General features: G+C 25.9%; 1 protein-coding gene across 1 annotated transcript; it reads left to right on the top strand.

Moving 5' to 3' along the window:
• The first annotated feature begins 89 nt into the window (after nucleotides 1-89).
• LOC107457451 (glycosylated lysosomal membrane protein) lies at nucleotides 90-27611 on the top strand. The gene is made up of 7 exons (XM_087157470.1): nucleotides 90-343; nucleotides 435-695; nucleotides 2371-2568; nucleotides 2970-3203; nucleotides 22021-22280; nucleotides 24275-24458; nucleotides 27075-27611. Exons 1-6 carry the CDS (start codon nucleotides 266-268, stop codon nucleotides 24450-24452), a joined length of 1209 nt encoding a protein of 402 aa, XP_087013596.1. The 5' UTR covers nucleotides 90-265; the 3' UTR covers nucleotides 24453-24458; nucleotides 27075-27611.
• The last annotated feature ends 260 nt before the right edge of the window (nucleotides 27612-27871 follow it).

Raw genomic sequence — 27871 nt, 5'->3', positions numbered from 1 at the left:
ACTAAATTATACTTTTTCAACTCAATGAGTTGTATAAGTTTTATCAGTTTTCCAGTGAGCACTATAAGTATTTGATTTGTTTATCTCACAAGATGTTGTGATGGTTGATAAATAAATTTGTCAAAGCTTGTAGATTCTGTAATTAATTATGCCATATAATTAATTTTCATTTTATCACTCATACTGTATAGTCGTGCTGTGATCTATTGTGATGATTTAGTATATAATCTTTGATTTTTCATTGATATCAAATTAATTTTATAACATGTGCCTTAAAATATCACTTATTACATTAGTATTAGCTACCACAATATTGTCCTGTTTTTGTGAAATAAATCGACATGTGAGTAAGCGATAACATTGCCTCGTATTAAAATTGACTCGCAAGCTTTAATTTATTTAATTTAATCTGATTTTTTTTCTATTTTTTTTAGATTGAGTGTACTGTTTATGCAGATTCAGTTGATCAAGAGAATAAACATAATTTGAATGTCATCTACGTTACTGCTACAGATGATCACGATAAAATCCATTATTTATGGAGCTCTTATGTTGTTCCTAGTGTAATTATTTCTAGAACTTCAAAAGATACTACACTTGAAAAAATTGACTTTGAAAAGCTCCGTTTATTTCAAAGTGGTGCTATCCAATTTAGTAAGAATCCCCTCGCCTCAACAGGTTTTACAATATCCGAGGTAAAATGATTTTTAAGTAACTGTTGTAAAATAAATGATTTAAAATTAAATTATTGATGTTTCATGTTTTCTCTCATATATCCATTAATAAACTGTCTATTTACATTGCTGTATATTTAATATTCCAATAATTTTCTCTTATATCTATCCCTTAATGAACTGTCTATTAATATAGTAGAAGATTTGAAAACTTTGTTATTATTTTAACTCTTTATCTAGGACAATAAAGGAACTCTTTTCATTAAAATATTAAGATAAATTCTTTGTATAACTTATTTAACTAAATTCCATTTGTTTTACATAGAGTTTAGGGATATTAACATATCGATATCTGTTCATGCAAACTGTAATCACCAAGGTGCTAAGGGGATTTCTAACTTGTAAAAATTAATATATATATATATATATATATATATATATATATATATATATATATATATATATATAATTATCAAATTTTGCATAAATCCAAGCAGTAGCCCACAAAACTAAAAAAATCATCATGAAAGAGAATCAACTTGAAGGATTATAATCCATAGTTACTCCCAGGAAAGCCTCTACATATATATATATACAGTACAGAACCCGTTATCCGGAAATCAGAAAACAGGAAAACCAAAAAACCGGAACGGTAACCTTGATATTGAAAGTACTCAGGTTGATATGTCAACCTTAACTTCTAAACGTGCATTTTTATTTTAAAATATATACTTTTGTTTTGGAGCACTGTGCATTATGTGAGACACAGTGGAATTCTTTGTTTTGTACTTATAAAGAAGTAACTCTTTTTCGTTTAATTTTATTTCAGTGTACTGTATGATTAGTTAATAAATAAAAGCTTTGTTAATTTAAATAAGAGCTTTGTTAATTCAAAGCTGCATTTTTCTTTATATAAGTGGAATTGAAAGCAGGGGGGAAATTCATTCTATAAAATTGATGTTGTTTCTTATGCTATTTGCCTATACCAGTAAGCCTGCTTGGTGAAACCAAGCAAATTTAAGGCAGAGAGTCTGTTTCTTGCTTTTCAGTGGCGTCATCTATTACCAAGAAATTTACTTCACCCACAAACACACGTCACAGCCCATTTTAAAGAACAGACTCGTTCAAACATCCATTCATTTATCCACAAATCATAATTTTGACCTAAACCAGAGAATAATCAATCTCCGATTCAGCACCCCCTGAGGTATTGATTTGTTTTAGGAACTTATCAAATCAATCATAGGTCAAGTGCTACAAATCATAGGCTAAGTTTTCCAGAAAATTTTTTAAACTTAACCTATGCATTTGGTTTAGCAAATTGTTAAATTTGAAGAAAGTTTCTTGTTTATTCATTGTATCTCTAAATAATAGCATAAAATACAGATCTTGTTACCCAATAATATTTTCATATTGGTGCCTGTTTGTACCAACTGCTATTGTTTAGGTGTTAATACATGTTTCTTGTACTAGCCATAAGTTTAAATATATATTGTGGCTTGTCTGGAGATGGCTCTGTTTAATTAGTTTCTTAGTTTTTTTTATATACTATTGTGTCGTTGTCTACAGAGCTTGGCAACCATTTAATGATTAGTGATCAATCGTGATGTATACCATGCATTTCTGTACATAATATTACTTTAATTAAATTGTTGTTTGTGTTATTAGATAAAATAGTTTACTAATTATATTTTAGCTGTGGCAAAATTCTTATGAAAAAGATTCTTCAGATATAAATGAAATAAGTGAAGTAGTTCCCTTAGCTTTGGAAAATTTTCAATGGAACAATGTAACAAATAGTTCTATAAGCTGTTCTGAAACATTTGCTCATATAAATTTAGTTTCTTCTGGTGATGAAACAGTTTTTTCGAAAGGAGGGACATTTGAAATTGAGGTAAGTATTCAAAAATATTTATTATATGTATAAGATTTTTATCATATGATGAGTAATAATGGCTCCTTATTATATTTGTTTCCATATTTTTTTAAATACTTTAAAACCAAATTATAAGTGCATGTTTGAAAATATTATAATGGGGTTGCTTTACTCAATTTTAAATGTTCATGTGAAAACACTGTCCAAGTAGAAAAGGATAGCAATAATGTGATAAATTCTTAAACTTTGTGTTTTTAAGAATGAGACATTAAATGATTCTGTCTTAGACTTTACTGTATTTAATAATGTCATTTAGTTTTCTTTGTTTTAACATGTTATTTCAACTGACAATAATAAACTTTTCTTATAAGAATTTTCAAAAAGAACTATTAAAATGTTTTCTTTTACTTTATTGTTAGTTTTCAATTTCTGGTAAAGAAGAAGCTGCATCTAATTATCCTCACCTGATTTATTCTGGAAACTCAACTCAACTTAAAATTGTCTTCAACAAATTTTACTCAAATTCCTCTAGAATACGATATGCTATGGAAGTATCTGTTTTTTCACCTTTAGCCAAAACATGTGATCAAGATGATTGTGAACCTGTTGTCACAAAGTCTGTCAGTGATGAGTTTTCACCTGGCATTTTTTCTGTAAGTGAGAAATGATTTGAAATTTTGTATCTGTCTTAAGTATTATAAAGAGCCTTCCACCTTCACCATCCTAAGATTTTGGGTTAAAATTTTAATTGTTTTCTAGGTGCATTTTTGTTCTTAGCAAAATTTTGATGGTAGAGAATCATTACATTGCACAATATCTTTTAAAAAGTAGGAAATTAGAGTTTAGCTTTGTTAGATTGGAAAAAATAGCATTTAATTGTTTTTAAAATTTCTATGGATTCTAATAGCAAGTAAAATTGTGCATAGAGTAATTTAGAATAGGTATCTTAACAATTGTCTGTGAATTTTTTTTGAGAACTTGTATTTTATGCTTGTATTTTGGTTTAAATTGATGAAAAGGAATTTAGATATAGTGGAGAAGAATTATTTTGACTTAAACAAAAACAATAATATTTTTCCAAATAAATAAATAAAAAAATTTTAAAAACTGAAAATAGACAAAAATAAATTACTAGGTTACTTTCTAAAAATACTGATTGAAGAATTGTATTAATATAATTTTGTCATAAAATTCGTTGAAATTTTAGCACACTATGTTTCATTTATTCTAATTGCCATTTTGTATTTTGCCTGTTTTGAAGGATGCTTAGTTTAGCAAATAGAATAAATAACAGTTATTAATTCATTTATGGAAATTAAATATCAATGATAAAAGCATATGTAATGTCACCCCTTCCTGCACTAAGTTTCGTAATGGTTGAATTTGGTTGCGAGTGAAGACATCTCTTAAGTTATATAACTTTTAATTATTAATTTATATTTAATTTGACAATTTAAGTGATTATATTTTATCTATATTTTTTACCTCATGTAATGAATGTATTTTTAAAGTTTATTTTTTTCATGTTTCTATTAATTTGGTTATTCTTATTTATATTTGGAATGTACATTGTATTTTATAATTTTTTTTAAAATTACTTTAAAAGGATCATTTTTAAGGAAAATAATTGAAGCTGCCTTATTTTGAAAAGTGATATAATTTTAAATTTAACTTCGAAATATTAAAAAAGAAAATATAAAAATGAATCTATAATAATATATCCAAATTTAATATGTATTTAAAAAAAAAATTTTTTTAAATTTTTTTTTCTCGATTAAAGTTGTTGATTAATTACATGTTTAAAAATTTAATATTTTTAATTTTTTCTGACATGAATATCTGGCAACAACATTACTTCAGTAAAATAAGCGTATTTTATTAAAATAATATACAGTACAGAACCCGTTATCCGGAAATCAGAAAACCGGAAAACCATAAAACCGGAACAAAATTCGATAAATTTTCCCGCCATTTAAAATTTTTTTTTTTTCCTCATAGGATTTTAGGATTTTTCTTTCGATTTTGAAAGATGTTTACCTTACCATAATTTTGGAAATAATCATTAGTGTATTAATTCATTGTTTTTTCTTCTTTTTAGATTATTTTCAATTTTTATTTTTTTAAGTTGGGTTTAACAGTAAAAAGAAACAGCTTTTTGTAGCGATTCAGAAAACCGGAAAAATCAGTTATCCGGAATAGCAATGAGTAGTATATGGGGGGGGGGCTACAGGACACTTTTGCCCTTCCCTATATACTACTATTAATTTCCCATTTTTAATATTAAAAAAATTTAAAATAGACCAATATTTTACATTTTTATACGAAATATCAGTATATTTAAAAATTCTTATTTTTATATTAATAATTTTTATTTTATTAAAAATCCTGTATTTTATTGAAAATATCGTTTTTTATTTTACATGTAATTCATAATCGTAATATTTATTTTTACCTTTAAAATCAAAAATATATTTTCCACTATTAATTTTTCTTATAGCTTTATCAGATAATTCACCATGACATTTCGAGAGATAAAAATCTTTCTCATCATTGTCTACTTCTAATCTAGCTATAATAGAGTCACCGTATTTTGTATTTATTTTTCTCAGTGATATTAAATTATATTTACCTATCTCGAGTTCATTTAATTTGTATGTTTCAGGAAATCGTTTGAGGTCATTAAATTCTTCCATTTATTTAGAAACATTTTTTGTAATATAATTTCTGTAATACATACACTTGTATAACGAACATCCAGGTCCTAAAATTTTAGTACATTTAGGTACATCAATGTCAATAGATGGTATATGCAATTCATCTAATATCTCTTTTTCTAAAATACCTCCTTTATAAGCAAATGTACCACCATATAGTTGATATAGGTTATTTATATAATTTTTTACATCTTGATGATTTATCCATAAACTATTCTTATTTCTATTAAATCTTAATCCGTGTACTTCTGAAGTACATTTACGTACAATCTTCAATTCTTGATCATTCAATTCACAATTAGGTGTAAATACGCCAATATATTCACCGATTGGTAAATTTAAATGAACCCATCCTATCTCTCTTACAATCTTACGATTGGGAAAAATAAATCCCTGAATGTTTAGGATGACTGTAATCTTATCCATTTATTAAGAAACATTTTTTTAAAAGCCAAAAGGTACAGTATCATAATTATCTAAAAGTCTACGTTTATCGTATCCAAAGGTATAACGTTTATTTGTTTTAATACTTGAAATATTTCTATCTTTTTCGATTTTAAACTGATTGATTTCTACATCCAAATAATCTGTTTCACCTGTTATTATTTTAGCCCTATTATCAAAGTCTAATATGGTTTCACTCTGATAAGACATTTTAAATCCTTTTACTTTTCCATATACAGATTTATCATTTAATTTATACCCATAATCTTTAGAGGCTCCAGCTATCCAAGATGTAATATATTTATCATTTCCCAATTCATCAGTCCATTCTCCTAACATGCATCCCGTTTCAATTTTATTGGTTCCGTCGTCTATATATACTACACTATCTGTATCATAATAAAGTACTTTATCTCCTAATTTATCTAACATTTCATATAATCTAATTCTGGCAGAACTAGTTGTAAAAGCAGCTATATATATATTAGTATTGAAGTTATTTTTTTCAAATATATCTTTCATTTTATAACTCATTTCCACACAATCGTCATTCAAAAAATTCATATTCAAATCTTTAATAGTATCATTTAGAATAATTCTATAAAAATCTTCAATTTCCATCACATATTCAGTTTGTTTCATGTTATTTCTTTGACCAAACTTACCCCATAAAGAATTTAAACATATTTTAGCTATGAATCTCAAACCTGGATTTTCTTCAATTTTATCTAATTCTATATCTAATTTTTCTTTAACTATTTGTCTGTATTCTTCTTCATTTTTGAAATTGTTTTTCCATTTATCGCATGTTTCTAGTTTAATCTTTAAAAACGTTTTAACATATTCTTTAAACAATTCATTTGTTTTATTTTCAAAATGCCAAACCTCATATATATTCAATATTTTATATCCTTTTTTAACAGCTAATCTGATCTCATCGGTAGTCCACGTTCCTATTAGACATCTTTCGTTATCAGTGTGTTTACACTCAGAATTTCTTATCTCATAACACTGCTTACATTTTTTCTTTTCTAAAGTGGTTTTGAAATGATTACATTTTATTGTTTCAGAACAAGTTCTACATAATGAAAATATTAATTTTTCTTCTTTATAAGGTAATACTGGATGATATAATTTTCTAGGTGGAAGTACTTTACATTTTATTAATCCATACCAATTTTCATCGTATTTTTTAGGATTAAATATTTTGATTGGATGACCTTCTGGATAGTTATCAAAATAATTTACAGTAGGATATAAAGAACATACGTCAATATATCTGCCTTTTTCATTACTTTTCATTTCATATTTTAATTTGGTAGGTTCACATCTTCCACCATAAAAAGCATCTCTAGGATTCAAAGGTTCTATAAAATCTCTCTTCCATTCTTTTTTCATGTAATTTTTCATATCCTTATTATTATCAAAATCACACTCCCAGATATTTACCAATTCATAACCTGCTTCAATTATATTTTTATTGATCTTCTTAGTTTGTTTATATAAATCTTCCATGAGCAATTGATTAACAGTGTTTACTTTTGTTCTAGTGAAACATTTGGTACATCCATGCCAGAAACATCCATTAAATTGAAATACTGTATTTTTATAAAATCCATCTACCTTATAACATTTTTCACCTAATTGTAATTTTTTCTCTCCTCCATTCAAAGCATGGCGTATATTAATATTTTCCTTTTTTGATATGTAATCTAACCAAGCTATTGATTTTTTACTGTACTGATCTTTTTGAATGACAATTTCGTCAATAGCTATTGTGTTTTCTTTCAAGAATTTATCTCTGTAAATGGCCATACATAGACCAGCTAAAGTTACATATTTAAACGGATCTATATTCACAGTTACTAAGAATAATCTTCTTAATTCTAAACAACCTTTTCTTAAAATATCTACATCAGATCTACAGTATTTTATAAATTCCTTTTGGAAATCAAAAGTTTCATGTTTAATGGAATCATACCATTTATCAAATTTTTTCCTGTCTTCATCAACCATATAATTATATCCATAGTAATATTTATCTGGATATTTACCAATATAATTTTGATTCTTTTGTTTGTTGAATAAATGAGGAAAATAACCCTTGACCAGTTCATTTAAATTGAATGTTTTTGGAAATTTCTTGAGTGCACACATTGTAAAATTAATAGAATCAATAAATCTTATATAGTAACCATAAGCATTCATATATGTTAGTTTATTTCCTTGGTAAATTGTAAATACTTTAATATGCTTTTTGAAACAATATTTAGCTAAAAATTGAAAATCAAATCCTTTTCCATAATGAGCTATAACTGTATATCCTTCGTGTTCCTCGCAAAATAACCATTCACAAAAATCGTTTTCATTTTTAAATTCTGTTTCATTTCCATCAAAATCATGACATATAACTAGATTCACTTCATGAATTCCTGTATCTTGCTTGGTTTCAACATCAAAAAATAAGTATTTTCCTGTTTTACATTTCTTACACCAATCTAATTTATTACATTTATTTTTTACACAATTATCTTCACATACACCTCCTTTACTGTTTTCATATTTCATGAAACACTCATGACCTTTCATAACCCATTTCCAACAATTATTACAACGATATTCACCACATATATGTTCTTCTGTTTTCCTTTCATTTCTATTAATATTTCTTTTACATTTTAGACATTTCCATAGTAATTTGCAAACAGTAAAACCTTCTGAATTTTTCTTGTTATGATTATCAAAACAATTTTCTCCTAAGAATTTCCGATTACATTTTTTACAAAATATTTCCTCTCCTTCACAATTAGATTCTTCAACAAAACACCTATCACATTTTAAAGGGCATTTATGTTGATTTGAACGTTTATAACCCACTTTACAATAATTACAATAATTATTCTTACCTAAAAATCCTGTCATTGATGTAATGACATCGAAATGATTTCTATTCTTATATATAAAAATACATGTTGATTTATAATCACCATTATATATAATTTCATTACCATTTTCTCTACAAACTATATTGATCTGAATGTCTAAACATTTTTCAAATATTTTAACTTCTTCTAAACTACACACTTCTAAAGGAATTTTACATACATCATGTAATTTTATAGCTAATGTTTTTTGTAAAACACGACCTTTTTTAATATAAATTATTTCATTACTTGATAATTTTTCAGTACATAATTTATCACTTAACAGTTCAGGATTTTGGATAGCTAAAGCTGTTACAATTGATCTAGCCAAACATATATTATCATCATTTTTTATTTGACAAATACTTTTCTTTTTTGCTGGATCTGTTTCAGAATACATTTTTAAAGCCTTGTGTCTACCACCATGAGGTAATTCGATGACATTAAAATCAAATATACACTCTGTTATATCGAGTTCTTTATATTCAATTTGGTTGGATAATTTATCAATGTATTCATTAAAAGCAGTTTTAGTTGACATCATTTTATCATGAAAAGGTACATTTAATTTAGGATTATGTATAATTACATCTACTTTTCCTGTAATATTTCCAATAGCCCTTTTAAATATATTTCTTAAAATATTATAATATTGTTCAGGTAAAATTTTAGATCCTGCCACTCTATATTGTTTTCTATAAACTTTATATTTTTCAATATATTGACCTCTGAATTCAATAATTTTATAATCTGGTTTAAAGAAATTTTTAAGATTTACCTCTACTTTTACCTTATCTTTTATTTTTTGAGGCCTATACAAAGCATTTAAATTAGTTTCAGTTATTATATTTTTTTCTTCTTTAGGTATAAATTTACCATCTTTATATTTTAAATTATAAGAATCAAAAACTTTTTTTAATTCATTTCTATACTTAGGATATTTATTAAATAGTTTCATATAATAAGAAGCATCCAATCCTAAATAATCTGATAAAACAGATTTATAATTTCCTGTACTTTTGATATAAGAAACTACTGATTCAATAATATTTGATTTTAATCTCTTATCAGTCAGGACAGGAATTTTAAGTTTAGTTATCAATTCTCTTAGTTTTTTAATACTGAAAGTTGAGAGTACATTACTCAAGTGTTTGAACTCCTTTGTCATGTTACTCATTTATAAGGAAGAAAATTTATAAATACTTTTATAAAAAGGAGTTCATACGTTTTATATGAAAATTACTTCTAAAATGTCTTTGTTTATGCGAATAAGTATAATTTTTACCACAATCGCATTCATAATATATATATTTTCTTTTAAGATCACAATCTATACATCTTTTAAATAAATATTTTTTATATTTGTAAAATTCGTCAGCTGATTTCAAAGTCTTACAATCGCAACAAAATTTATCTTCCATTTATTAAATGGAGTTTTTATAAATACTTTTCTGTCTCTTTAAGAAACGAATTCCAAATTTCATCATAAATGTTTTGTTTTTTCGGACTACCTAACTTAATATTATTAGGAATATTATAATAATCACATATCTTTTTCATAAAATATTTATAATTTAAACTCTTTTTAAAATACATATAATCTAAAAAGTTTAAAAACATTTCATCTGCTTCAACTGTAAAAATCAAGTTCAATTTTCTTTTTAACTTTTTAAAAAAACTAATTCTCGAATTGTATCTCTGTTTTAAATATTGGTCAAAGTCTTTCGTATCATAATAATATTTTTCTTCCTCCTTATCAAATGTAATTTTTAAATTTGAATGGCTATTCCTTTTAATCTGATTAAATATTTCGAAATAATGACTTTCCATTTATTTACATAATAATAATTAAAACACTTTCCTCTCTGACCTTATCAGCGGGAGGAAAATCGAAGAAACTTTTTTCATGCCACTTTGCGATAAAAATTGACCGCTTCGTGGGATTCCAACCGCAGAGTGGTGTGATTTTTTATCTGATAATAATCTTCTTTATAAGCTCTTTAGTTACGAAATTAAAGATAGTTATTATTATGGATTGTTTGGAGATTTTAAATTAATAATAGATAAAAATACTGGATATTTCAATGCTTCTAAATTATGTAAATCAGGAGGTAAAAGATTTAAAAAGTGGTTAGAAAATAAAGAATCTAAAGAGTTAATTTTATATTTAGCTAAATTCCTAGAAGGCCCGAATTTGGGCCCTCTAGAGACTATGAAATTAAAGGTAGAAGAATTAAAATATAATGGGATTTCTAAGGATTTAATTACAATGTTGGATTTCACCTGAATTTTCTAAAAAAGTAAACGATGTTGTAATTAATTATTATGCTAATAAATTTAATGATAATGATAAACTTCAAAAGAAATTAGATATAATAAAAATTAAAATGAATGACTTAAAAATAAAAAATGAAAAACAATGTTTACAATAATAGAAAAGAATAAAAATGATTCTGATTATCATTATTATGTTATTAGAGGTTTATATAATAAAACTATACGAGATTTAAAATTTAGATAAAAATAGCTCATGAAATTCAATATAATCCGAATGCTATTAATTTATTTAACAGAATAAAAGAAAATATTTCTTATATAGAAACTAAATTTAATCATTTAAAATTAAAAGATTATGATATGGAAAGATTTAAAAATGATATAATTCAATTGATTCCTAAATTAGAATAATATTTTTTTCATCTATCCAACTATTAAATTCTTCAGGGTAACCAACCCATTTCACTAATAATTTATTTCCTTTCCTTCTTATTACTTTTTCAATCTTATATGTTTCATTTTTCTTATTATATTTTACTAATTCTTTTTCATAATAAGTTCCTTTAATTTCTTCACCATTTAAGTCTTTCACTCTATAAGTTATAGGATCTGTTTTCAATATTTCAGATATTATAAAAATTTCTTCTGTAAATGTAGGATGATAACCTCTGGTAAATGTTTCTTTATATTTTGAAATTCTAACTTTATCGCCTATTTTAAACTTTGGTTTCTTTATTTCTTTTTTAGAAAATAAATTATTGTATACGATACTTTCATTTTCTGTCCGACTGGCTTGTGAGGGTGTCATTTTAATAGATCGATGATAAGAATTATTATAATTATAAACTAATTTATCTAGTACTTCTAAGTATTTATTTGTATTATTTGCTGCCATATATTTTCTTATTTTTCCATTAATTGTTTGATTAAATCTTTCAACAATAGAACATTTTATTTCAACATTTTCAGTAGTAAACCAATGAATATTATTATCTTTGAATAATTTTTGAGTATCTTTATTAATAAATTCCGTACCTTTATCCGTTTGTAGTTTCTCTGGAATTCGTTCTTTAAATATTAACTTGAAAGCATTTGATACTTCTTCGCCTGTTTTTCTTTTTATTGGAATAGCCCAAGCATATTTACTAAACATATCAATAACTGTTAAAATATAATTAACTCCACTATTATATTTACTAAATGGCTTTATAAATAATAAATCGGCTTGCCATTGATCATCAATATGTGAAACGTAACATCTCCTTCTTCTAAATTTACGAATAATTGGTTTATGTCTAGTATAAACATCTTGTTCATGTAAAAAATCTGTAATTTGTTTTTGAGATAAACCTGTTTTTCTTTTTAATTCATTGATACCACAATAACCTTTTTCGGGATCATAATAAACTGTTTTTATGACCCCGTTTTCTTTAAAAAAGTACTTTTTTTAGATCCACAAACTTCACATATACCTTTCCTCGTCAATCTTCCATTTTTAGAAGTTTCTTCATAAACATCTTTAGTATTAGTAAAATTTTTACATTTTAAACAATAAATCATACCCATACCAAATGTTCTTTTGGCTTTGATAATAGGTTTAACAATTCCTCTTTCTATTCTTTCCCTGATTGTAGGATTTGGAATTGTATTTAACTCTTCTATCATATTTTTATCACATACATCATTTCTAGTTTTAGTATCTTTATTTTTAAGGTAACAAACATCATGTTTATATGCTATTTCATCTACTCTGTTAATGGGCTTACTCCATTCTTTATATGTTAAATCATCGTTTAATCTTTTCTTTCCATGTAATAATTGTGTTCCAGGTCCTGTAAATTGATGTCCTGGTAAATGCATTTCAAAGGGTAAATTATTAATTGTTGAATTGATAAAGCCAGATCCTTTTTGACCACATTCTTTACAACAAAATTTGAACTTTCCGTCTTTACTTAATTTTCCAACTTTGAATATATTACTTTTACACGTCATTTATAGGCAATAAAAATTATATGTATTTATAGCCATTCAATTGAGTTTTTTTAACGTATTTCTCTAAAGGAAAATATTTCAAACTTTGAATAAATTCAGCCTCTTTTTTATGAATTTCTTCTTCAGTTAATGTATTGGCTTTAAACAAATTCAGTAGTTGTTTATAAAATTTGTAAGTATATTTATATTCTTCTTTTCTTTCGGATATATTTAAAGATCTGTCAACCACTTCAATCACACCAGCTCCTAAACTCAAAGCTGATAAAGGGATTAAAATAAAACCAGATAAGCCAGACGCACTAAATAAAAACTTACTCATAGATAGTGCGATACTAATCTTTTGATAGAAATTATAACTTTTTCTGTGAATAAAAATTCTTTTCTCTAAATATTCTTCCATTTATATATACATAAATTCTTTATTTCGGTACCTCATATTAGGATTGACTAAATCTAAAACTAAAAAATCATATGGTTTTTTGATACAGTTCTTATACATTTTATTAAATTCTTCTTTTGTTAATTGACCATCTATTTCTCGTATTATTTGTTTAATTTCTTTTTGTTTCATATCGAAAAATATAAAATAATTGCTGTTACTTCTGATGGTTATAGGTATTTTATAATAGTACTGACTTATATAGATAAGGGATGTATTTTTCTTTCTTCCTCGTATAAAAAATTCTTCTATAGATTGTTGATCTTTTTCACATATACAATCATCAAATACAACTAAATTCATATAGGAAGAATCCAAGTCATCTACGGTAATAAAATCATCTAGTTTGGAAGAAAACAAAACTTGATCTTTTTTAAATTTTTTATATTCTTTCAAAACTTCTTTTTTATTCTTTAAGCCTTTACATTTTTGAATATCTTCTAATTCTACATCTGTAAATTGAATGTATTTTTCTTGTAATTTTTCATACTTAGATTCAAATATGTCTTTTGTACACATGTAAAGTCTATCAAAGTGTAAATAGTCATAAATTAAATTGATTAATAAGTTCGATTTTCCACTGTTGGAAGAACCATTTATGATTAATCTAAAGGGATGTATAGGCAATAGAGGATGTTGATTTGGATCTTTAAATTCATCTGGTTCATTATAGTCTTTAATTACAATTTTAGAATACATTTATTAATTAAAAAATAATCTACTACGAGTAAAAAATAATCTACTACGAGTAAAAACTATTATTAAAATAAAAATATTTTTTTTTAAATAATTTATTCTTTTAATGGTTCATATAGCGGTACTCGTGTATTATGACAAATTTCAGCAAGAAGTATACAAACTATCTTTTCTTTGTTTGAATTATAAAATTCTTCTGGTAATATATTACTTTTATTTTTTATTAAAAGACAGAAATCTATTTTAGAAACAAATTCTATTACAAAGTCTTTATCAATATCTTGATACTGTATAATATAATCCCAATTTACATAATCTTGAAATTTTCTTATAAGGTTCATTGATAATTTTTGATATCTAGATACAACATTCATATTTAAACGGTCAGAATAATTTTCTATAAATCTTAAATCCAATTTTTGGAATCTTGATATTTCATACCAAGTCACTTTATCTAAATGTCTCTCAATAAAACGGATAGATAAGGTTTGGTATCTACATATTTTTTCCCAATCTACATCAGAGGCATGTTTTTCAATAAAAGGTTCATTGAGTTTTTGATATTGAGAAATAATATACCAATCATTTGGCTGCACATATCGTTCGATTAAAACTTCAGATAATTCAGAAAATTGAAACACATATTCCCAATTTAAATAATCGGCTAAACTTATAATTACATCTTCTGTAAGTTTCTTTCTAGAAAAGTCGTTCCAATTAATTTCATTGGCCATTTATTAAGAAGAAAAATTTATCTTTTCAATATGTAAATAAGGCTTTAATTTACAGCCTCCTCCTGTTAGCACTGATAATGTTAAAACTTCATTTAACTTTCCATACGCAAACATAGTTATTGAATCTTCATTAACATTTATCTCTTTATCAAGAAGTACTTCTTTCACTTTTTCTAAACGTATTTTTGGCTTTTCATTCATTTTGTCACAGGCTAAAAAAATTGTAATTTTCATATACATGTTTTGTGATAATTTTAAGTTTGAATCTAAAAGTTTTGAAGTAGTTTCGTTGAATTCAAAAGTCTTGTAACCCACACCTGTAAACTGAACAAGTCTATCTGTGGTAGCGCAAAAAGTTTTATTATCAACGTAATATTTATTGGCAACGTCAGTATCATTTATGGGCCATTTTACACTCGATATTCTTTCGTTGTGAGCATAATAACTTCTATTAATTTTATCCCACAGTATGCAATAATAATCAAGATGTTTTTTGGTAACCACATCGCCTTCTTTTTCAGGTTCTTTTACATTTGATATGATTTTATTTTTAGCATCAAAATTATTTTCATCATGTATTAAACTTTTGTCTTTTAATTCATCGACATATTTTTTAGTTGAAGCATCATTGTCCTCTAGAGGAGTAGCTATATTTCTAATACATTTATTTTTAGCATTAAAATAACCGTTATTACGAATCAAACACTTATTTTTTAAATCATCTACATATTTTTTAGTTGAAGAATCATTATCTTCTTGAGGATGTAAAACATTTTTTAAAAGTTTACTTTCCATATCATAATTACCATCATTCGTTAATTTAAATCCTACACCTGGTGGTCCTAAAGGTCCTTCTTTTATTTCATCGTCGTAAAGTGGATAATAAGCAGCCATTTATTAAAATAGAAAAAATCCTTTATGTTTTCAGAGTTTTAATCATTTTTATATCCTGAGTTGACATATTCAAGGAGCATTTGTTTCTTTCTTTCAAAATAAAGTAAAAAACATAATTTTTAGTAGTATTATTTCTCAATCTCCAATTGAATTCAATCATTAAATTACTCAAGTTCGTATAATTTTCATGGTTTGCCAAGTTAAAACAAATTATAGGATACTTACTGAAATTTGAATAGTTTATCATACAACCTGTTTCAGAATTTATATTATTCATTCCTGATTCTAAAAGAGCATAATATAATCGATTATAATCATTTTTATTAAAGTCCATCATATAACTTACAGTGGGAACTTTAATGTTATTAATCATTAACCAACATTCTATCATATCCAAGTGATCAAACATCATATTATTTTGATTCATGTTTTCATTTCTTTCATCATATTGAGGAATGACATATAAACTCAAAACTTCATCAGATGTAGCAGGAATAGAATAAGACCCACTGGAATTTTTATAAAATACATTTGATTTGATAATGTTATAATGATCCCAATTTATTTCTATAGGAGTATTTGATAATTTTAATTCATTGAATTTTACAGATGCGGAATTTTTAAATCTAACATAAGGTAACCAAAGTGATAAATCTTCAACAAGAACCTTAAAATCTGGATTTTGAATATCTGTGTACAACATATTTTTACTATCATTTCTCTGAATTTCTATTTTAACTTGGAAACCTGTCATTACTTTTTTATATTCGTTAAAGAAATCAAATATATACTTTAAAGGAATCCATATTTTTACTGTTTAACTATTTTTAGTAAATTTACATCTTTTTGAAAATCCTTCATTAAAACTTTCATTTAGTTTAAGGTTTTTAAAAAAATCAGTTATTTTGGTAGTATCTATCAGAGTTCCATTATATTTGAAATTGTTTCTATCTACAGAATCAGTTGTATCTACATAAAAGAACATGTTAGTAGCTTCCGATGTTGAATAATCAGGGGTGAAGTGTATCATCCCTAATACTTGATTCATAATGGCTTTATAATTTATAGTGGATTCAACTTCAGTATTTCCTATAATCAACCTGTTTGAATTTATGAGACCTCCTCCATTCACTAGAGTAACATTTTCATTACTTATTACACCTCCATCTCCTTTTACAATTTTTAATTCTTGTTGCAGATATCCCGCAGAATATAAAATATTAGCATTTGTATCATTGATAAAGAAATTATATGTAGCATTTTCATGAATATTATTTCTATTTTCACTTTTTAATTCTCTATATTCAAAACTTTCAACGTCGTTATTATAATAATAACTAGTGTCTTTCAAATCGTAAATTTTATCCATTTATTTAGGAATAAAAAATTTCAATCCAGTACCATGTTTTTTATTTTTAGAAAATATTTCATTCAATTTTTCTCTCACAAATTCCTTAGATTTATCTTCTACAATAGGACTTATAAAGTCTGAAAAGAAGCCTCTTCCTTGTATTTTTTTACTCTTTCTGTACAATCTTTGTTTATTCATTTATTTAGCAATAAATTTGTACTGTACTTCTTGTTTATTTAAATCAATTAGTTCACCTCTATGATTTGTAATTCTCATTCTAATTCGATTAATAGAATCAGATTTAACCGGAAAAAATATTAGTTTATCAAATTCTTTAGCATATAAACTTCCAGGAGGATTTGATGATGTAAAAGAATAAATAACTTGAGATTGAAACTGATTTATATAAGCACCATCCACTATATCACAGTGAATATAAATATTATCATTACCATTAGCTATATCCGCAATAAATTTACCTTCTTGCTCTTCCTCTTCATATATTTTAGGTTCAAAGCCTAAAATTTTGTACAATTCACTTTTAGATAAATCAATTTTATAATTCTTCTCGAGTTTAATACTAAACCTTTGTCTTTCTTCTATTATTCCAAATAATATAGGTGAATCATTTCCAAAATATTTTACCATATAACGATTCAAACCTCTTATATTGTAATGACCATGAGGAATAATGAAATCTGTCCATTTGACTCCATCAAAATATGAAAATTTATTGTTTTTCTCCGTAATATTATTCCATGAAATATACATTGAAAAAGACTGAAGAGCTATCTCTGTAAAATGAAAAGGTCTCGAATACTCAATGGTGAAATCTTCAGATTTATCTACGTTTTTCGAATCTAATATAATATACTTCATTTATAAAGAACAATTTTTTCATTTAATTTACTAGGTTCTTGAGTAAATGAATATAAAATTTCAATAGGAGATTTATTTTTATTTCTTTCAGTTATATATTTCATACAATAGAAACCACATCTTACAGAACTCGGACTTTGTAAAAAACTATCGTTATATCTAATTTCTTTTCCAGAAGTATTTAAATAACTTAGTATGTTTTGAGGAAGAAAATCATTTTTTATTATTCTATTGTTATATTTATATTCTCCAAAAGGATCAAAATATTCAACAAAATTATATTTTGGATCATTATAATAACAAACCCAATGAGTTCCAGGACCTGTAGATACATCTAAATTTATAATTCCGTTTTCAAATTTTCTTATCTTTTTAGGTAACATATCTATAGTAAATATACCTCTAAATCCTTTTTCATTTTTCATATTGTTTTCAATCATTTTGTTGGATATTCCCATGGCTGATAGACTCCCTTTCCACAAGGTTTTTTTTTTTTACCTGATCCAGAAATTTTGTCCAATACTTTTTTAGTACCCCAACCAGCTGCTCCACTAGCTGCTCCTAATGCTAAAGTAGAAAGTAAAGGTACTAAAAATGGTAAAAACCCTCCATTCTTTTTCAGTTGAGTCTTTGATATTTTAATTCTTTTACCTTTATCAATTTGGTTAATTTGTGTAGCTGTTAAATGTAAATCAAAATTGGGTGTTTTACTTTTATCTATTTGTAAACTAAGTTCTTCACCATTTTTATAAGCTGATTTCAATTTAGAAATCTGACTGTCGCTCAAGTATACTTTTTTTACAATATAATTACTCATTTATATACTAAGAAATTTTCCATAGTATTCCTTTACCTGATCGTTTGTCATAGTTCCCTCTCTTAAAAGTAAATCCAACAAATCTACAGTTTTATTATACAATTTTTTACTTTTAGAACCTTTACAAATTTTATCTGTCAGATCAACTAAGATGGTCAGTTTATCTTCTAAACCTTTTCCTGTGTAATGTCTACCTTGTTTAATAGCTGATAAAGCTTCTAAATATCTTTTCATCATATTCATTTTATAATCAGCATTATCAATCCTTTTCTGATACTCATCTTTGTTGTTTGTTAAATTTCTATTTTTGGTTTCATTTCCTTTTTCTCTTTTAAATTGATCTCTTTTTGCTTTTGCCCTTTTAATAACTTCTTCAATATCTTCATCAGTTTTATTCCACATTATTGAAGGTAATTCAAATTCTAATTCTTCTAATAATTCTTTATCTAAATTTTTGTCTATATCTATTTTTAAAAACATACTTCCTACATCTTCAGTATAATCTTCCTCTGACTGATTCTCTATCTGAGGTAAAGATCTATAGGTCTCATTCATAGTGAAAGATAAATTATCAACAGCATCTTTTATACCTAGCAAGTTTTGTTGTCTAGAAGTTTCTAGTTTTTCCATTTGATGAAGTACAGGTTCGTGGAAATCGGCCAATGATTTTTGTATTCCTATATCTTCTTCTAATTTTATTTCATTATTTTTCCTAATTTCTGATTGTAGTTTAACTAATCTTAGATCATTTTTTAATTGCTCTAACAACTTTTTATTTCTCTCTTTTTCAATACTTTCCATTTATAGGTAGTAAAATGTTCATTATACAAGTGTATGTATTATAGAAATTATATTACAAAAAATGTTCTTAAATAAATGGAAGAATTTAATGACCTCAAACGATTTCCTGAAACATACAAATTAAATGAACTCGAGATAGGTAAATATAATTTAATATCACTGAGAAAAATAAATACAAAATACGGTGACTCTATTATAGCTAGATTAGAAGTAGACAATGATGAGAAAGATTTTTATCTCTCGAAATGTCATGGTGAATTATCTGATAAAGCTATAAGAAAAATTAATAGTGGAAAATATATTTTTGATTTTAAAGGTAAAAATAAATATTACGATTATGAATTACATGTAAAATAAAAAACGATATTTTCAATAAAATACAGGATTTTTAATAAAATAAAAATTATTAATATAAAAATAAGAATTTTTAAATATACTGATATTTCGTATAAAAATGTAAAATATTGGTCTATTTTAAATTTTTTTAATATTAAAAATGGGAAATTAATAGTAGTATATAGGGAAGGGCAAAAGTGTCCTGTAGCCCCCCCCCCATATACTACTGCAATGGTCCCGACCGTTCCGGATAATCGGTTCCCTACTGTCTTTTATTGTTTAGCAATAATCGATCTATTTTCAAGTAAAAGATTTTTAAGTAGCTACAAGATTATTATTATTGATCTAAAATAAACCGGAAACTTAAAAGTAATAATTTATTTTATATTAATTTTATAAAGATTGTAAAAATAGCTTAAATGTTTTTCTAAGGTTGCTTAATTAAAGTCTTTTATTTTTCTTTTATTTTTAAAAAGAGAAAAATTAATGATGTACAAATTCAGAAAATATAATAGAGCCTACATAAATATTTTCCTTCTCATTTACTTGAGATTTCAGATGCATAATGATTGCAACATATTAATTATATTGTAAATTACTTTCTAAAAGTAATACTTGAGCCATAGTGGCTCATGCGATAGAGAGCTTGGCATGGGGTATCCACTGCTAGAGTGATAGACAGGGGATAGAGCACTCATCTCCCAATAGCTGGTCAATTCAAATTCCACCCCCGGTTTGCACCGACCACAGTATAAATGACATAAAATTTCCTCAGTAGTAGACATATCATGGGTTAGAGTCCCCTTGCTGTTAGGCTAACCAAGGTTTTTGTGGTTTCTCTCTCCATTTAACGCAAATGCGGGTTAGTTTCTTCAAATAGTCCTCCACAAAAGCAAATTTCACCCAATACTTGATCCAGGAGTTGTTGTTAAACATCCCCTTGGAGAAGGAAAACCTGAACCAGGTCCAGAAGGCCGCGTCAGTTCCCCATATATCTGCAGAAAGTCCTGATCAACCAGCAGCTACTTAAAAGAAGCGCCACGGCAAAAAAGGTGATCAGGACTAGCAGGTTGTGAGCAGGAACTAGGTTGGAAAGTCTTCTCCTCATTTTGAAACCTTAAACACTTAAGATGGCCTGGGAACGTTACGGAGTTGAACATTAGTAGCTGTAAACCCTAAATTGGCTCGTTTGTTCAACGACAGTTATAAAATAAAATAAAAATGCTACTTTACATACAATGGTCGATACCTAAATTAAGTATCTTATTAACAATACCCTGGATACAATGTTATTTTAATGTTTATAATTATGTCTAAGTTGATTTTCCTTACTTTTTTTTTTTTTGTGAAATGTTAATCCTGATTGGAAGGTTTGTCTGTGAATTATATTTATTATTCATGTCCTTTCTTATTTATTTTTGCTGTTTATTTAAGAGTTAAATGCAATATTTTTTCTTCTTTAAATCATCATCAGCATTGTTGTGACTGCCCTTTGTGAGCATGGACCTTCCTCAGAAGCTTTTCCCATTCTGCCCTTCTCCCAGCAATTGATTTCCAGCTCTTTAATTTTAGGATGGCAAAATCCTCATCCACACAGTCTTTCCATCTCTTTTTGGGTCTTCCTTTTGACCTTTTGTTGGAGGGGGTTGCATTAAAAACTCTTAATGCTGTTTGTTCTGGGCCCATTCTCACTACATGCCCGGCCCATTTCATTCTACTTAGTTTAATAGATTTAATGAAAATTATAACTACACTAACTCATAACTTTAAATTATAACTACATTTAAAAGTCATTTTCTTTTATTCGCATCCATTATTTTTTCGTTTAAAAGTTTTTTTTTAAACAAATGATGCATTATATTTAACTGAAATAAAGCAGACAGTAATGTTTGTAATAAATCTGTCAATTTAAGTATTTTTAAAATTTATACTAACATTTTGTAAACTTATATCAAGTGTTGCATTATTTTTGTACAGTAATGACACAATATTCTCAAAAAATATGTACTTTACATGACAGATTATTTCCATTTTTTGCAATACAACTTTTTAACTTTAAAAGAAAATTAATTTTTTCTTTATATATTTTTGTAGGTAGTAATTTTATTATAAATTATAACCAAATGTTTTTAAATGTTATTGCATATTATATTTCATTCATTTTTGTTATAGGATATTACACTTTTACCACCATGTTCTCAAGATTCTTTTCTTTCGTGGCGTCCTGTTGCTTATACAAGTAATGAACCGTCTGTTGCTAACTCAACTGATGCTAAAATTACATCAAAGTGCTCTAAATCTGTTGAACGTCATATCCAAAGCATTGCCGAACTATTTTTTAATGATCTTGGAAATAGTTCTGTAAGCAAGTTTAATATGACTTTTGGAACCAAAGGAGATGGATTTTACTCTAAAACTGAATACACAATGTGGTGAGTTTTTTGATTCTCATGGTTAATTATTAATTAACATTGAAAATAACAATATTAACTATATATAGTAGTACTAATTGTTTAGATGTGTATATATTTTTTAATAGCTGCCTATAGTTACCAGCTGGTCTGCAGCAGACAATTTATTTGAATCTGCATGTTAAAGTTTTGAGGCCAAAAAATTCTGAATACACATAGTCAGACAGAACACAATTTGATTATATTCTCTAATGTAACTAATTGTGTAACATTATACTACACAATTATTAATGACATTATACTAATTCTGTAACAGGTAACTAATTGTGTAATTGATTAAATCAGTCTGTTTACAGATCACTCTTGAAGAAACTGATTGTTGTTTTTACTATTTATTAGCTTTTGAACTTGGTTTTGTTCTGGCTAAAAAACACATTTTGATTTATTAATTATCATTAACAGTATGTAATTGCTGCAAGTAATGATTTTTTGCAAACAAAATAGACCGAGTAGAAATATGTCTAATGCTCTGCAACAAGAATGTATATAAGCATAAATGTTTTGTGGGTATTCATTAGAAATAAACAACTGTTGCTAGTTAAATTGTTACCAGTTTTTTGTACTGAGTTTTGTTTTATACAGATTTCTTTTTCAAGAAAGATTTTACAAATTTATTCTTTTAGCCCTAATTATAATTTTTCTGCTGAATTGACTTTTATACTACTTCATTTCTATTTTTTTAATAGTTCCCTTTCCTAGTAACTTAACATCATTATAAGCATAAAATCTGATTTTAAATTTTAACTTATTAAATGAAAAGTTAATGCATAGTATTCTTCACCTCCAAAAGTAATGTTACTGGTTTGTTGTCAACCACTAAGATTTTCTACACTCAAAATTTTTTTCCTATAAATACAAATTTATTGAGAAAATTTCATTATCTACTGATTATTTAACATTGCTTAGGTTAAAGAAGGACATTTTAAAAGTTTTTCATATCAACAAATTTCATGCAGTGCGAAAATTGTCCAGCTAGATTTTACTTGTGCTAACTTGACAAAGGCAACTAAAAATAAATAACTATTAAAAACTTGCTATAAACTTCAAATGAATCTCAATACTGAGTAAATCAAGCTGTAATCTAGAAAAGTCAGTGATGTTTTAAAAAGAGTTATTGATGTGATAAAAGGATAAAGCGGCTATGGGGCTGGGCCGTATCACCAGTTAGTAAACCACTAGGAAGCATAGAGAGTGTAGCCCTGAATGTATCTTTGTGATAACCTTTTCTAATTGGTACTATATCTTATTCTATTTTTTTTTTCTGTTTTAGATTTTTAAGTTGCTCTTTGTAATAAGCATACAAGCCTTCTTGTATGTATGCAAATAAAATAAAAAAATGAATAAAAGGAGGAAAGTGTTACTGAAAAATTACAATAAACAAAATAACTATATTATTTCAGAATCCATGTTAAAGTGGAAAAGCACGCTTTTTATTTGAGAATTCATCCAAAATTCAAAATTTGTATGTAAGTTGTTATAAATAAAAAAATAAGGCATGCTGCACTTGGAAATAAAAATTTACTTCCTCTCTTGTAGTAACGGTTACATAGTGGGTAAAAGAAATATGAATTTTCCGAATTTGTAATTAGAGAATTAAAAATTTGTAATTCAAAGCCTTTTTATGTGTTTTTTTTTTCAATTTTTATATTTAGGCATTTCGTTTTCAACTATTATTTTATGTCTTTTATTGTTTTTTATGTATGTTTTGTGATATTTAATGATTATTGACAATGCTTAGCTGAAAGAGAATTATTTAATTTCTATTGGTGATGCCCTCCGAGAATATTCTTGATCCAATTATAATTTGACCCCACAACTTAAGCTTCTGAAACTTTTCTAAAAATACTCTACTTTTATTCGAAAATATGTACAATAACTATTTTAATATTAATTCAATTCAAATATAAGTATTTGATTTGCATTGCTGTTTAACATTTTGATTCTAATATTTTTAGGTCATTCATGGCAGGAGTTGGATCTAGTGTAGGATTTAAGTTATCAGCTACTGCATTAATTTTCCTATGTGTAGGTCTTGGAGCTCTTTCTGTCTTTCTTATCTCTGGATTGATTTTCACAGCAGTTAAAAAATGTCGAAGAAAAGATGAATTACTTTTGAGTGATGCTGTCAACTAATTTAAAGTAAAGGGATTTATTACTTAAGATTTTGCCCTTTTTATTTAAATAATATGTATATAATGTGTTATTTATTTGTAATATAATTAAGGATGTAATTAATATTTAATAATTTTTTTCCATGTCAGTATTTATATTATGAATAATAATAATTTAATGACATTTGATTTGTTTCATATTAAATAAGAATGTGCTTTCTTTATTGCTATAAATATAGAAACTTGAAGGCTTTTTTGGTGTTAAACTGTTTTAATTTTTTCCGATAATTAACATTTAGTTGAATGTTGCTCAATCTCAAGGCTTTCATTTTCTGTGTTGAATTTACCATTCTGTGTATTCGAGTGTTATGAAAATTAATATGATTTTTTTTTATTTGATTCTCACTCATAGAATTTTTCTTAAACTGAAAAAATTAAGAATAAAGGACATCAATAATTTATAATTGTTTTGTCTTATATTTCTAATAGTATTTAATAGTTAGACTTGAGATATTTTTGGTGTTTATAGTTATAGGCTTCTATTAACCCTTTGCTAATAATAAATATGCAGTTTTCGTTTACTTAATTCGCGCAATATTATGAGTAAATAGTAGTCGAAAGTGGCAGCTGTTTTCCCCTGCCATTCTTCCGAAAACGTCACCCTTCTCTGGCGATTCTGTAGATAGCTCGCCTCACATATTTTAAAAATTTCTTAAAGTATTTGCAGTTCATAAATAACAGTTTTTACGTACTTTAAAACAATTAATAAATAAGAATTATTAAATAGTAAATTATAAATGAGTATAATCAAATATATAAATAATAATAGTTCATTATAAATATAAGGCAAATATTAAATTGTCTAAATAAATACAACTAGTGTAAAACTTTATGAAGCATTTAAATACAGTAATTACCTAAAAAACACTTCAGTCAGACTCAAAGCTTGATAATCCTTCTGTATCCACAACAGAATCAGCATCATAATTATCTAACTTCTGCTTTTGAGCCATTTTACTTTATAAACACCCTAAAAACACGCCAAAATAAAATAAAAACAAGGTAAAAAAAAAAATTCCCCCTTCATTATGAAAAAAATTCACGGAACCCATACTGCCATCTGTAGAAAGTAAAACTAACTAAATTTCGCGAGTAGGATTCATTTGTAACATAATCAATGCAGAATAATAATGGCGTACGAGCTCAGCTCGTCAGCGTGCATTGGGGAGAAATTTCACTATGCGAGTAGTGCTCGTTTCTAACCATTTCGGTCAAAATCTTGCTCCCGAGCGGAACTCGTTTGCGCACATTATGAAGCACGATTCGATTGTGATCTGAACCTGTTTATAACCATCAAAGGGTTAATTATATATCACAGACCTTCATTTTTCTAAATTTATGAGAAATGGTTCATAGAAAATATTTATCTTTTATTGTCTTTATTATGTTATTATTATCTTTTAATTATCTTTTTAGTAGCAATAATTTGTTTGTCTCAATCTTAAGAAAAATTTAATAGTTAAATGGTGTAGCAATTACTTAAATTCATAACTTATATTGTAGTTGTCTGTAGGCAGTTATGATTTAAAGAAAAAATATATTCATGCAGAATTACAACATCTTGCTTTGAATTTCAAAGTATCAATTTTATTGACATAATTTGTTATCACAACATTTGGCATTATTCATGATGAATGGCAGCTCACTTTGTGTATAAATGTTTATACGAGGTGTAAAAAAAAAGTGTGGATGCGGTCAAATATCTCCAATATACATGGGATAAAAAAAGTTAAAATATACATGCTTTGGGGTAACTTTGAAATCTTAAGTATGGATTCCTATTTTTTATTGCAGATTTGAGTTCTCCAGAATAAAGTAATCCTGTTTGAGTTATAGGTTTATGCATTTTGTTCATAGATGGTGCTGCAACCAAGGAAATTAAAATAGGGTACATGATCTTTTTTTTTTTAAACAGATGTAAAAAAATTAGAAAAAAAAATTTGAAACATGTCTATTTTTATATTCTTAATCTGATGAGTCCCGAAATTTGCCCTTCTAAACAGTTTGTACCATATTTTAATTTTCCCAGTTAAAGTACTATATGTGAAAAAAAATGCATATACTAAACTCAAATAATGTTACTTTTTTCTGGAGAATCTAAATCTAAAATAAAAGAAAACAGAGTTTCATATTTAAGATTTCAAAAATTGCACCAGGGGTTGGGGTTCGTATATTGAGTTTTGATATCATTGGATAGCTTTTAAAAATTAAATGCGCCAATGTTACTTTTTCAATCCGATCTATATTTTTTGAGATATTTGATGTTTTTTAAATTTTTACACTTTAAATCGTTGTGAAAAAAGTAATCCACTAATGTCCAATTTTCAATAGTGCAATTTTTCAGTTATCTTTTATTTTATAAAAAGCTGTTAAAACAATTGAAATATTTAAAAATAAAGTTATGAGTGAAAATCTTTTTAATTTGAACATAAATTCAAGTAAAATACTAAAGGCTAATGCAATGTCAATAAATCCAAAAAATATTGTAGGATTCCAAGGAAAAAATAAACCTTTTTGTAAAGATATTTACTAAAATATTTACTAAGTACTAAATCATTTAGTAAACTTATAACTTTTCTTCTAGATATAACAAGAAGCAGATTTTGAGAGTTAGACTTAAAAATAAAAAGTCTACACTAGATGTGTGTTTCCTTTGAAAAAAATTTTTTTTTTTGAAAAAAAGTCTCATAATATTTTCAATAAGTGCATGATTTGTTCTTCAAAAAATAAGCCAATGGTTGGATTTAACTGTGAATAGTGAATTAAAAAAATGCTGATAAATTTATTATTATTGAATTAAATTAAAATTATTGAATTTAAACTACTGTTATTTAATGATTTGACTGACTATATGGATGTTTTTTTTTGTGCAACATAAATTATTTTTGGAATAATACATTTAGTTCTCCAGGGAAAAATTTTATTTATACACAATTTTTCTTGGGAAACATATTTATGTTTTTAATTTATTTATTTTTCTTCTGTAAAACCACTTGTGACTTATTGTGCAGTTTTGTAAATAAATTGTATAAGTGATAATTTTTTTTTAATTTAAGATCTTTTCTGTTAATACTATAAAGTATGTATTTTTATAACAAATAAAATATTTATAGAAATAAAAGACCTAATGTTTTCATACTTTTTAAACATAATTTCTATCAAAGATTTGCCAAAATACATATTAAGAGAGGTCAGAATATTTTGTGTGTATATATATTTATATATAATAATAATAAAACAATTTATTAAAAAAATAAATATTTTGGAATAAAATTTATTTTAAGCAAAAAAAAAATTTTTTTTTTATTAAAAAAAAAAGAAATTTTTAAAAAATTTTTTCATTAATTGTTGCTAAAAATTAGCAATTACTTTTTTAAAATT

This window comes from Parasteatoda tepidariorum, chromosome 2 (genome assembly GCF_982258835.1).
Source record: "Parasteatoda tepidariorum strain Cologne lab strain chromosome 2, Ptep-v5.0, whole genome shotgun sequence".
In the NCBI taxonomy this organism is placed as follows: domain Eukaryota; kingdom Metazoa; phylum Arthropoda; class Arachnida; order Araneae; family Theridiidae; genus Parasteatoda; species Parasteatoda tepidariorum.
Note: the sequence above shows the minus strand (reverse complement) of the source record. Positions and strands in the feature narration are given on the sequence as shown.

Excerpts from the sequence above, each read along its gene's own strand:
- LOC107457451 (XM_087157470.1), top strand. The coding sequence starts at position 266 with ATGTGCCTTAAAATATCACTTATTACATTAGTATTAGCTACCACAATA. Across the intron at positions 2,569-2,969 it reads GAGGGACATTTGAAATTGAG|TTTTCAATTTCTGGTAAAGA; the intron begins GTAAGTATTCAA and ends CTTTATTGTTAG. Across the intron at positions 22,281-24,274 it reads AAAACTGAATACACAATGTG|GTCATTCATGGCAGGAGTTG; the intron begins GTGAGTTTTTTG and ends TAATATTTTTAG.